Source organism: Plectropomus leopardus, chromosome 19 (genome assembly GCF_008729295.1).
Source record: "Plectropomus leopardus isolate mb chromosome 19, YSFRI_Pleo_2.0, whole genome shotgun sequence".
Taxonomy (NCBI): domain Eukaryota; kingdom Metazoa; phylum Chordata; class Actinopteri; order Perciformes; family Serranidae; genus Plectropomus; species Plectropomus leopardus.
Genome location: NC_056481.1, coordinates 20892200 through 20905328, shown reverse-complemented (window position 1 = coordinate 20905328; position 13129 = coordinate 20892200). Strand labels below are relative to the sequence as shown.

Here is a 13129-nt window from a genome sequence, read left to right as displayed (position 1 = left end):
CTCTTTGACAAAGTTTCTGCAACTTTGCATCTCTGTCTCAGACTGCTGATAGGAAAGTTAGAAAATGTTCATCTGAGTTTTTGCTCTGGCTCAGACCATGTTGCGTCCATTTGGAGACAGATTTGTCACAATAAAAGTTCTTTTTACACAGAGCTGGTGCTATAGAGCTGCAACAAAGTCCCTTCTTTAATCCTAACTGCTGCTAGCCAGCTAGTAGGTCTAGGAGCTCCTTACCCTCTGAGCAGAGGATGAAATCAGCTGCCATATAACTGGGACACTAAATGATTGTTATTGACATGTTACCTCATTGTTATTGTTTTTAAAGTGCTGCAAATGCACGTGTTGTATGTCACAGTCAAGGCTGACACTATTAAACGTCATGTCTCTTTTGTTTCCGCGATGCTGGCATGCTGTCTAAAATCACACACTGGAGTGACATGATGCCGCTGTTATTTGGCTCTATGTAAAGATACAAAGGAGGTGGAAAGAAGACTTCACAGTGGCTCTATAGTGCCATCTCAATGTAAAAAGGGTTGATGTTGTGTCCATATGGAGATAAATTTGTTGTAGTTATACTTGTGTGAACGTATCAATCTGTTTTTAAAAGGCGTCCCACAAACAGAAAAAAACATTTGTAAACTCAAAAAATGTACTTTGCAAATATAAAATGGATTTGCTAATACCCAAACAAAATAAAAACAAAACAAAACAAAAAAACATCAACTTTCAAAAAGATATTTTTATTTGTGAATCTCATTTGCGGATTTGCATTTTACACACACTTGAGTCTTTCTTTTTTAAATGTTTGTGTATTTTAGTATTATTATCTTTAATTTTCTATGTTAAAATATATATTAATTGCATAACATTTTTGTGAGTTTACATACCTTTTTTGTATCTGTGGGGTTTTAAATTAGTAGAACACACATTAAGACATGGTTGTCTTTTCACACAAATAATATGAGACAAATGTCTTTCCATATTTCCTTGTCTTATTTGCTCTCACTGGACTCCATTAGAGGGCGCTGCAGTACAAATAATCTGGTGGGCCATTACATAATAATAGTTCAAATGTTGACTCACTGAAAAGAAAAAGCCCCCCACTGACCTGACCTCTCAACCCAGACCCAACAGACTGGATTTGTATCAAGAACAGCAGTGGAGAAAGTATTCGGATATTTTATCTCAGTAAAAGCAGTAATACGACACTGAGAAAACACTCTAATACCTGTAGAAATACTTGCTTTTCAAGGGAAAACTGAGTTATCGGGACACCCTGAAGCTGAGCATGTTTAAGGTGTAAAGAGAAATCAATACAGACAATGGTAATAAAAACAAATATAGAAGGCAAACACTGCAATAAGCATAATGAGGCAGAGACAGTAGGACTTTGGTCAGATTCGACCCGTATCTTTTTATTACCTGCAGCTGTATGTTACAGAGTGAGTGAGAGTGAGTTTTTTGGAATCACTCACTACAGCTACAGATTTCTCTGGTCGATATGAACCAAAGAGAAGAAATTATTTAGAAAAAAAGCTGGCTACCGCAGGGTTGGTTTGAGGTAAAAATCAATCTCTCACTTTTTTTTCACCGTGTGTATATCACCTGAGCCACAGTATGTTCAGATTTGACCACGTACTGACTGAGATCCATAAGACAAAAGATATACTTTGTAGATCTTGATTTGATAGATGGACATGAGAGTCCAGGCTCACTTCATTTTGTTAAGCCTTTGAAATCAAAGCAAAATTGGCTTAATTTCTTTCAAAAATGTCAGAAGAAGACAATGAGCAACTACACAAATGGCAAAAAAACCCAAGAAATTAGTAAAAAGTTAAAAGAAAATTACTTTGAAATTAGCATAAAAAAAAGAAATTTAAAAAAGCAAACAGGAAAATAACCCTAAGAAATAAAATCATGACCTGTATCTCTACCAGTTACAATTACAATTTTTTCTAAATTGCTAAATAGACCTGAACCCAACCCACTACCATCTCAGAAACAAAATAAATAATAATGATGACATTAACAGTGGAACATTATTTATATTATATTTATAAATTATTACAGTTGTAAGCCATAAATTACAATAACAATGCTGACATCCTGAATGTGACACACACACACACACACACACACACTTGTGGTTGTTATTGCCCGGTTCATCATGTTGGTTCCCTCTGCGTCACAGTGATAGATGAGTAACATTTGTGCTGTGGAGGATGCGTGGGAAATCTGGTTACCCCACCGGTAGCTCTGACTGAGCATGTATGTGTCAGTGTGTGTGTGTGTTTGCTTGTGAGAGAGAGCTAGTCACACACACACACACACACACACACACACACACACACAGACAAACACACACAAACACACACACAGAAGTAGAATGAGATATCCTCTGTAGGGTGATTGTTCCAAGTAATGAGCTGACAATGAATTCCTGTCATTCCTGTGTGTGTGTGTGTGTGTGTGTGTGTGTGTGTGTGTGTGTGTGCGTGTGCGTGTGTGTGCGCGTGCGTGTGTGTGAGTCCTACATGTAATGGGTGACACCGCTGCTCAGATGGTCAGACACCAGGGTTAACTGATTGTTTGTAATCTGACCATTTACAGATGAATTAAGACGAAGGGATAATGAGGACTCTCAGTTTGCAGGTTTCATTTACTTCATTCAGTCTCCCCCGGTGACGGTGTTACAGGGTGTGTTGTACTGTAGGCCTGTGCACATACATGGTACAGATAAACAGCCTTTGAAGTGAATCATAGAAGCGCGTGTGTGTGTGGTTTTACAGCGCATTATCTGCGATGAGTTTTACGGCCCGACCAACCTTTGCTCTTCTCTCTTCTCTCCTCTGTTTCCTTTTTTCTGGCTCTGCCTCCTCTTTCTTTCTTCTTTCCTCTCTCTTTCTGGCTTTGCCTCCTCTTTCTTTCTTTCTTTTCTATTATTGCTCTCTGGCCTTTATACTTAAGACATAATTGCTGATTAGTGACCCTAGGTTTTTCATTGAGCGCTTATCCTTTTCTGGAGCACAAGTTTCTTGTGTTTTAGTTGAACTGATGCACTGAGTTCCTTTTCCTTCTCTTACTCCCTCCATCTGAAAACAATCATGTCTGTTTACTGCATTACGCTAACTTGTTTCCAAGTTTTCCCGGATCCTGGCAGCATCCTTGGCTGCGCTTGATCGTGGTGATAGCTGTGCTGGTGCTCGCCCTGACTGCGGCCTTGGTTTTGCCACTGCTGTGGTCCTGCCTGAAGCTACGCCTGTGTTGTGGGTCCTGGTTGCGCTGATGCCATAATTGTGCCGCAACCCTCTACTGCCTTTATTATGAGACTACTACTGCCTGGGACTCTTATCAGCACCCACAATATTATCATGCATTTAGTAATTTCACACCTATCGTTAATGTAATATGACATGCATCTGTTTCCATTATTGCTGTGCCCCCCCCCTCCCCCCTATTCCTTTTTGTCATGATTGTATTTCAGCTGTTATTAACAGCATCTATTGCACGTCTGTCTGTCTTTGACTTGACTTGATTGCCTTTCAGAAATTTATGAGCTGTGCGTCTGTGTTTGCTGTCTGTGTCTGTGTCTTTGCTGACTGTGTTACATGTCAGAGACGCACAGACACACACACACACACACACACACACACACACACACACACAATACGTGCTCCCTATCATCTGTCATTTGCAGGATGGACTTGGATTTTCCATAATGTACACAAACCTCAGCATATATTTCAAAAAATGAAAGATTCTTTTAAGTTTTTATCACAGTGTTCCTGTCACGCTCTGAATGTACAGAGATGAAATTGAAACAGATTTTCTTATTTAAGTCCAAAGCATCCATCCTGCTCGGAGTGTACGATTGTTTTCCCAATTTGTAGACATTTTTGGACGCTGCTATTCTTTGAGTTAGCCGCTAATTGCTGCCATTCCACCATACCATTATTTTTTTTAAAGATTATTCTTGGGCATTTTTTGCCTTTATTAGATAGGACAGAAGATTGACAGGATGGAAGGGAGAGAGAGGGGATGACATGCAGCAAAGGGCCACGAGTTGGAATCAAACCCGCGGCTGCTCTGGCAAGGACACTGCCTTTATTTATGGGATGCCTGTTTTATCCACTGAGCCCCAACCATAACATTATTTTAAGTCCGTTGACAACACTTTTGCTCATTAGATTTCACTTTATTTATTTTATGCTGTTTATTTGTAGCATTCCACCTTCATATCTTCATATTTGCTGCATGACATCACTCATCAGCCAATAGGAACACCCTCACTCTCAAATGACCTGTGATTGGACAAAGTCTCCAAACACAACCTTAGACTTTCTAATGCCTGTAAACAGAGCCAAGAGGAGAAGTGGAAGTTTTTTTTCTCTGACCACTTTAATTGCAGTCCGCTCATAGTTTATTATGTTGTTTTTTTGCCCAGTGAAGCCAAAATAAAACTGCCTACCTACAACTTTAATGTGACATATTAACAGGATATGGAGCTGGAGAACACAGAAAGGCTCCGTTTATGATCTTTTTCATCTAAATGTCAGTGTTGTGAATTCACAACAGGGAACATTCTGCCTCTCTTGGTTAGCCTGAGTGACTCCTGGTGTGCTCTGCTGCTCCTGGAGCCTGACCATGTGCTCAGCCTGCAGCTAACAAGCTTTGTGTTCTCTGTTTGTTGAGTTTCAGGTCCCCAAAAGCTCACAGGACTAGTTGCAGACACATTTCCAGGGATGACGTGTGTTCAAGGCTTCACCATCGCCTTGCTGCAGAAGGTATTTTAAATTTATCATCAAACATCTAGATAACTGCCCATCCAATAAGCTCACAACAACAATCTGTGCTCTGTGTGTCATGCAGAGAGTGAGAAGGTTATATGGCCCGCCTCTGTGTCTTTAAAAGTTGTATATTAACAACTTGATGTGGAAAGGAGGACAGGTGAGCAGCCACTTAGGGCAACAGACGGAGTGTGACTGTGAGAAGTGACTGACTCAGGGGAGAAAACACACACGGGTGCTGGATGTCGCTCTCGTAAAATAGACTTTCTGTTGTGGATCAGACTAAATTCAATCTCTTGGACTTTGCTGAACACACTTTTTAAAAACATTTTTTACACCAAGTAATCCACTTTCTTTAACAGTTAAAAGATATAAATGCTGGGAACTTCAGAGCATAAAATGGGAACAGGTTTGTGGCTGTTGTGTTTGTTGGTGATTCTTGCTGCTTCATGTCGGGGCATCAGACAGTGTCTGGGTGGAATATCGATCAATGTGATCCTTCTGCATGATGAAGAATCTCCCTGGAGTCTGAAGTTTGTGAAAAGAGAAATACTTAAGGCTTTAGAGACGGATTCAAGCATCAATGCTGCCGAAGGTAATAAGATAAGAAATAAAATATAAAGACATCTGTATATATACACAGAATTATGTCACATTGTGACTGGATTACACCAACAAGGATTAACCCTTAAACCTGGTTAAATCATTTTTTAAATTTAAATTCTGTTGTTGTTTGACAGTTGGTCCAAACTTTCTGTACACTAAAATTCATTGTCATCCTAAAATTGATGTGGGTTGAATCTGTCTCCCAAGTTTTTTTGAGAACTTGATTATTTTGCGCCTTCCGTCTCAAAAAAGGCAGCATATTTAAAAGTAAAACCTCAACTGTTGGTTTAAAGTTAATTCTTCACAGTTTAAATTTGGAGTTAAAGGTTTTGGCACAACATAATTACATTTCATCTAGGTTTGGTGTGAAAATGAAACATTTTAAATTGAGATTTAAATTTAATCTTTCTTAAATTTAGTTTGAAAGTTTGGTGCAACAGAATTTGAATGTAAACTACAATTTAATCAGTTTTAAAAGTGAATCTTTGTTGGTGCAATCCAACCTTTGATATGTCCTGTGGTGTCATAAAATAATCTTTATGCCTGTGTATGTGAACTGGCGCAACACTGTTAAACTATTATTGTAATTGCAACAAACCCAAGGTGTTTTGGTTCGTCATATATTTTGGGTAATTTCCCCCTTTGTTGTTTCTCCACAGTCACAGTTTTTAAGTTCTTTTAGGAACTTGCAGTTTTAATTTTTTACAGTGCGTCTAATGTAATGGACAAGTAAAACAGTTACTGACAGAGGATATGCTTTAGTTAGTGTAATAAATGATCAGATATGGGTCATTTTACTCTGATGCAATAGGAAATAATCATCTGTAATGCTTATTTAATGGTTTGTGCAAGCTTAGCTTGATCTTTAGTGTGATAATAATTACATTCATCAAGTTTCGACTCACTGAAACAGGGCATGCTATTGGCCCTGGGACAAATATCTGTTGTGGGTTTGTGAGATTTGGCTAAAAACATGTTTTTCATAATAATGGCCCGAGTCAAGACTGGTATTTTGACTCTTATAATTTGATTTGATATTGTGCATTATGCCTAAGAAATTAAAAAACAATAAAAAAACAACAACAGACATGCAATGAAAATTGAGTAAATTTTGAATTGATTTAAGACAATTGTTGTTAGCAGGGGCACATCACCAAATTCTGGGCCCTCGGCAAAAGCAGTCTCTGTGGACACCCAGCCTTTCCTCTCTTGATCCATGTCTCTCTCATGCACCTTTTTATTAAAGTTAAAGTTATTATTATTATTTTTACAATGTCAGTTGCCTTCTTTTCCATTTATTTCTTTTTTGTAATTTCTTCCTTTTTTGGGGGAAAGACATGACTTTCTATGCAGGGAAGGGATTCAGTTTATGGAATGTAAAAGTTTGGTATATTTTTTTTGTTTTTTTAATTTTTAATCAATAGAATATTTTTCTGCCTTTCATCCTTCCTGCAAACCCCAATGAAGATGTTGGGTTTAATCTCACGGCTACCTACAGCGGGTTAAACACAACCTTTTATCGACAAGGTGGCTGCCAGAGCACCACATGTGAGGGAGTGGACGAGCTCAAGAAACTGATAGTGAGTAGCAACAGTTTAACATCCACCTCATGCTGCATTCACACTGTGAGTGACACAGAAACAGGCTACAGTACATTTTCAAAGGAAGCCGGTGACATGTCAAACTGATGGCCAACACTTGCTGCTGAGCTGGCTTCAACTTTTCTCAGTGCTCTAATGACACAGTGATACTTAAAGCAATATGGTTTGTTTTAAGTTGTAGTACAGTTATTTAGCTTAGTTAGCTGACACTGTGATATCTTTATGTAAATGGGGGTGTACACTGGGATGCAGTGGGGGCGGCAAAATGAGATATAAAAAAAGATATTTTGATAACTAAATACAAACTTGAGCTGATCTTCATAGTCGAGGTGCTTTGTGGTCAGTAGCAGGCACACACACAAGCCTGTGACGATGTAACTATGCTGACAAGTGTATGAACAACACTTGATGTAAAAAAATAATGTAGCTGTGTGTTGCTGTTTCGCTCATAGTGTGAACACAGCATTAGACATATGATATGCTTGCTTTAAGCATGAACGCATAGACTTGCATGTGCTCGGTTTGTATTTTAAGAATTAAAAGCTGTATCCACTAGGGGACAGATCATAGATGCTTTATCCTGCTTTTGCACAATGTAAGTTTCTTAACTGGGAGCCATTTGATTGTTTCAAGTATTTTGCTTGTTTAGGACCTGTCCATATGTACACAGGTATTTATGGATGTGACCAAACTAGTGTTGGCAAAACTTCTTTCTAAATATTTTCACATAAATGTACTGTAACCCTGTCACTGTATTAAGGAACAAAGGGAGTAAAATGTACTACAGTGGTCACTACACCAGATAGTCTTCAGGTAGTGATTTTTCTAGGCTTTAATTTGCCAATATCATCTTCGTTGCATGGATTTCGGATAAGGACGCCAGTTAGTTTGGCATGCGAGGGAACGAGGGAAAACCATCTTTAAAAAAACAACCCTGTATTTGTGTGGACTAGGCTTTAATTTCGTCTTGTGGGCGCAAGTTAGACGTCTTAGATGTGTTCAAACAACACTGCACAGAAATTCAGGATTCACTATCACACATAGCACTGTGCACACAAATGTGAAAACAAACGGCACACTGATAGACAGAAAATTAGCTCACATGCATTTGCATTTTCTTGCAGAATTCAGAATCCGTGGGATGTGCCATGCTTGGGCCCATCTGCACCTATGCTACCTACCAAATGTTTGAGTAAGTGCATTTTTTCCATGGTCATGTCCACATTACAGCAGATAAACCAAAAATTGTGTTTGCGGATTCAGACAGGGTCTGATATAAAACAATATGGAGCATTCTGGGGTGGGATTTACTCCTAAACATGCTCCCTAAGATTAATAAGTGGTTTTGTATTGGATTTGTCTGTAGCTAAATGTCACTACCTATTAGGCTTAGGCAGTATGTAACATTTCATACCTTCATACCTTCCTGAAATTTCACTGGGGTATACAGAGAGTGACAATGTAAGTGTGCTGCGCAAACCCATACACCCCACCCTCCTGACTACAAGTGTGCTATTTACCTTCAGCTTTTCAGACTAATAATTGCAAAATAGAAACCCACAAAATGTTAAGAAAAGTAATATTCTCACACAAATTATCCTTATTAAACAAAGAAATACCACTGTACACCTTTTGAATTTAACTGTCTCTCTGTCACGGAAGACTAATGAGGCTTAATTGCCTTGTTAATTAATCATAAAACACAATTAAGTCAAACTGGACAGAAAGAAAATAAAACTCACCCAGACTAACTTGGTTACACTTGCTTGTAATCTAGTTATTAAGTCTACTGTTCCAACAATCACCAGCTCCGGTGCGCTCGAAATAAATCCTTAATTCACCAGGTGAGATGTGAAAAACATGCCGTTATTTTCCACAGTCTCTCTCTGCCTGCTGGCCACCGGCTGTTTACAGTCCTGTAACTTCTACCTCCCACTTGGTGTTGTGGTTTCTTTGAGCTGCACAAGTAGAGGCTAGAGACTGAGCTCTGGTGGTGCATGCTGTGCACTACATACAATAGTTCAATAGAAAGAGGAGCACCTGTATTTATGATAGTATTGAAAATCATACCAATGGGATCTCTAAAAACATGATTATATAATACCCTGCAATCCTTATTTATATCCCCCAAATCATTTTTTCCCTCCATGTGTATATCATTCTCTATTTCTCCCTCTGTTTTTCCTTTGGTTCCTTTCTTTTTTCCTCTCTGTCAGTGCAGAAAAAGGTCTGAAGGTTGATACGCCCATCCTTTCAGCAGGAAGCTTTGGTCCCTCCTGCGACTACACACTCAACCTGCAGCGCCTCCTGCCACCAGCACGCAAGATCTCTGACTTTTTCATCCATTTTTGGATAAACAACAACATCATCAAACCTCAATGGAAGACAGCCTATGTTTACAAGAAACAGAGCAACACTGAGGACTGCTTTTGGTGAGTCACCAAGGAGATGTATTGAAAGAGCACACTGGAGGTGGTGCCAGTGTGTGTAGATTAGCATGCGCTTATAATCACCTTAAACCTTCATGTTGCTGTGTTTTTGGCCAGCAGTGAAGACAGATGTTCTGCATGTGTGTGTTAAAGTAAAACAAAACAATATATGGCAAGATGGCTGTCTGTTCCTGCAGCTTAACCCTTTGAAACCTGAGTATATCCATTTGATTTCTATCAAAAATGTGTGGAAAAGGGCAACGAGTACCTTGGCAGGAAATGGCAAGTTTTAAAAAGGGAAGGGGGTATTTTTAGAAAATGGTGAAAACCAAAATGCTCAAAAAACTGTACTTATTAAAATTATTAGAATTGTATATTTAAAATTGTGTTTCAGAAATATAACAACCAACCTTACATTTTTAACTTTTCATCACCCTTTTTGGGTCATTTTCATATTTTTTACTTTTCTTTTTTTGTGTATCCTCAGGGAATTTTCTTGTCACTTTTCTTTTTATTTCTTGCACATTTTAGGCCCATGTCTTGCCAAGCTGCTCATTGCCTTCTCCCTATGTTTTTGAAGAAAAAATTAAGAATAAAAAAAATAAATGAAACTGATTTGATCCGGTTTCAGTCAGTAAATTTATATGTTAGTTTCTCCACTTTTTAATTCAAAGTGATGTTCTTCTGCAGGTATATACATGCACTTGACGCAGACAAACGCAAGTTTGCGTTAAATATCAGCAGGACGGTTCTGCGCAAACCAGAACAAGTGATAGAAGTACTGAATTTATCCAACAGGTCAAGCAACTGTAAGTTTCTTCTTTAAAAACACAAATCTTCTTGTTTGATTGAACTGCTCAGCTCTCTCATAGATGAAAGTGCATGTAATTTTTAGGCACTCTTGCAAGTTTTTACAAACTGTTAGAGAATAAACTCACAGAAACCTTTGATGAAAGTTGTATGGACCTATGATATAGCTTGGGTAGAAAACAAGTTCTGAAGGGGGGTCAATAGAAATGTCCTTTCCAAAGTGACCAAATATGTCTTGCTAAATAACACAGAAAAGTTCTCTTGCAACTCTTTGTTTGATGTTTGAAAAAGGACATTTCTGGTTTGTTATTAACATACGTTTCAAGGTTGAACTGGATATTTAGAAGGAAATAAAGGTCAGATGGTTGGACTGGTTTGATGCCTCCTGAGGCCCCAGTGTTAAAAATACTTTACCTTACTGGTATGTGGTGATACGTCCAGCTTCTCTGTTTGCAGTGTTCATCATGTGTGGATCACCAATGGATGTAATGACGTTGAAAAATGGTCACCCAGAGGCGGACAGCAGTGATATTCTCTTTATCCTTATCGATCTTTACAAGTCAGTGCTTTTTATTTCATTTTCGTGACATGTTTGCACTTATTGTACTGCCTGACATTATTTTTTTGATGTGTGCATTGGTTCTTTTAATTTTTTTGATTTCACATTCGATAAGATACGCAAAATTGAAATTTAAAACCTGAGCAAATTGACAATTTTCTTTCAAAAACACTGGAAGAGGCAATTAGCAGAAAAAGAAATGAGCAAGGAATCAATTAAATGTACAGGGAAATTACCTGAAAATTAGTTTATAAATGGAAAATAATAAAAAAAAGGATATGACTTGGAAAAAGACATTTATATCAAAATAATAATTCTGTAACTTAATTTTAAATGTGTAATTATGATAATTTGCAATAAATGTAATTGTCCCCTAGAGTTAGCGGGTTAGGAGTTAGGGGTCGATTTCTTTCAAAAACATTGGAAAAAGGCAATTTAAGAAGAAATGGCCCAAAAAAATTGAAAGTGATTAGTAAAAATAAAAGAAAATTACCTTTAAATAATAATAAAAAAAACAAACAAAAAACATTTGTTATGAAGTTGCTTACCACATTTTTCAGTTTGAAAGCAATCAAAGGTTTAAATACTTGTGAAAGGCATCTGAAAGCAGATCAAGAAAAGTGATATCTATCAAGGTGTCAAAGTATTAAGTTATAATAACTATATGGGACATATTCCTGTCATGACGCTGCACTTAAATGAACGCCTTTCCTTCCTCCTCTCCACAGTGATCAATACTACACCAACACATCGTCAATGCCGTTTATGAGGAACGTGTTGGTGCTGACGATGCCCAACACCAGAAACTACATCATCAACACAAACCTGTCAGACAACAACACAGTGAGGACACAAGATTTGCAAATTACTTAATGCCTTTCTTCCAATTGCTGCTGTGTAAAGGAATAGTTTGGCATCTTGGGAAATATGCTTCATGTGCTTCTTTTTGCGAGGAGTTAGATGCTTCAGTCCAGAGATGGTTAGCTTAGCTTAGCATTACAACTGAGAGCAGTGGGAAACTGGTTAAAGGAATCTGCCCAGCAGCACCTTAGCAGCTCACCGATTAACATGTCATATCTTGTAAGTTTACTACGCACAAAACGAAGACGAACAAGTTGCGGTTTTACAGAGCTTATTTGCAGGACCTGCTGTTGGTAGGAACGCCAATAGTCATCTTTCTCAAATGTCCAACTGTCCTATGAAAGATTTGTGGCTGACAGCTGTAATCAGCGTCCTCTCAGCTACTGACTCCAGACAGGCTCTTCAGCAGGCAGAGATGAGATGGGCTGGTGTGGCATCGACATGTCTGTAAATCAGTTATTTGCTTTGAAGAATTTTCAAATTCTGACGGCAAAATCAGCAAAGTTCCACATCAACACCCCTGCACTATTCCTGGCGCAAAGGTGCGCAAGCCCCAAAATGACATCAACAGGTATTTTGCGTAAAGCACAGCATATCAGATAAATGACTGTGACTGGCCCAAAACGCCAGGGCCAGCAGGAAATCTGTGAACAGGAGGGGGACCAGATGCATCTGACAGATAAAATGAAACAGGAGATCACAGACTCGTCTGGTTAGTTGTAATTATTTGGTTGGTTTGATTTGCAAAGATAACTGTCCCCCCTGTATCCACCCCAAAATAGCTCTGAAAGATTACATTTCAAACAGTCAATCTAAACATCTCTGTCTGGTGTCAGTGTTCCTGTTCCTCTGAATAGTGTTCTGATAATGAACTATCCAGAAAGTAGTCCCAACCATCAGTTTGTTTCTCTCTGTCTCTCTTCAGATGAATGACTACATGGCTGCGTACCATGATTCAGTGCTGCTGGTTGGCAAGGTGATGAGGGAAATTGCTGAAAAAAATCAGTCGGAGATTGAGGAGATGGAGTATGTCAATGTGAATTACTTCAGAGACATCTCCTTTAATGGTAAGGGAGAACAAGAATGATCATTTCATGTAAATTCCAGGAGTTATTACGGCTTTAACCCTTTGAGACCTGAGCATTAAGAGCTTAATTTCTGTCAAAAACACTGAAGAAGGAAAAGAGCAACAAAAAAGGAGATTACCCAAAAATTAGCAAGGAATTAGTAAAGAGTACAAAATTACCAAAAAATTAGTAAAAACAAAAACAAAACACCCAATAAAATAAAAGAAAAGAAANCCCTTTGAGACCTGAGCATTAAGAGCTTAATTTCTGTCAAAAACACTGAAGAAGGAAAAGAGCAACAAAAAAGGAGATTACCCAAAAATTAGCAAGGAATTAGTAAAGAGTACAAAATTACCAAAAAATTAGTAAAAACAAAAACAAAACACCCAATAAAATAAAAGAAAAGAAA

The 13129-nt window shown here is 38.2% G+C and overlaps 2 protein-coding genes across 2 annotated transcripts in view; both read left to right on the top strand.

The window, feature by feature from the left end:
• Window positions 1-5186: 5186 nt before the first annotated feature.
• Window positions 5187-9430, top strand: LOC121959103 (heat-stable enterotoxin receptor-like). The gene is made up of 4 exons (XM_042508284.1): window positions 5187-5382; window positions 6861-6977; window positions 8126-8186; window positions 9211-9430. Exons 1-4 carry the CDS (start codon window positions 5187-5189, stop codon window positions 9428-9430), a joined length of 594 nt encoding a protein of 197 aa, XP_042364218.1.
• Window positions 9431-12073: 2643 nt separating this feature from the next.
• The window catches only part of LOC121959101 (heat-stable enterotoxin receptor-like), a 34114-nt gene continuing 33058 nt past the window's right edge, over window positions 12074-13129 (top strand). The window contains exons 1-2 of the mRNA XM_042508283.1: window positions 12074-12100; window positions 12579-12679. Of these exons, the coding sequence (XP_042364217.1) occupies window positions 12074-12100; window positions 12579-12679 (128 nt within the window). The remainder of the gene's footprint in view (window positions 12101-12578; window positions 12680-13129) is intronic.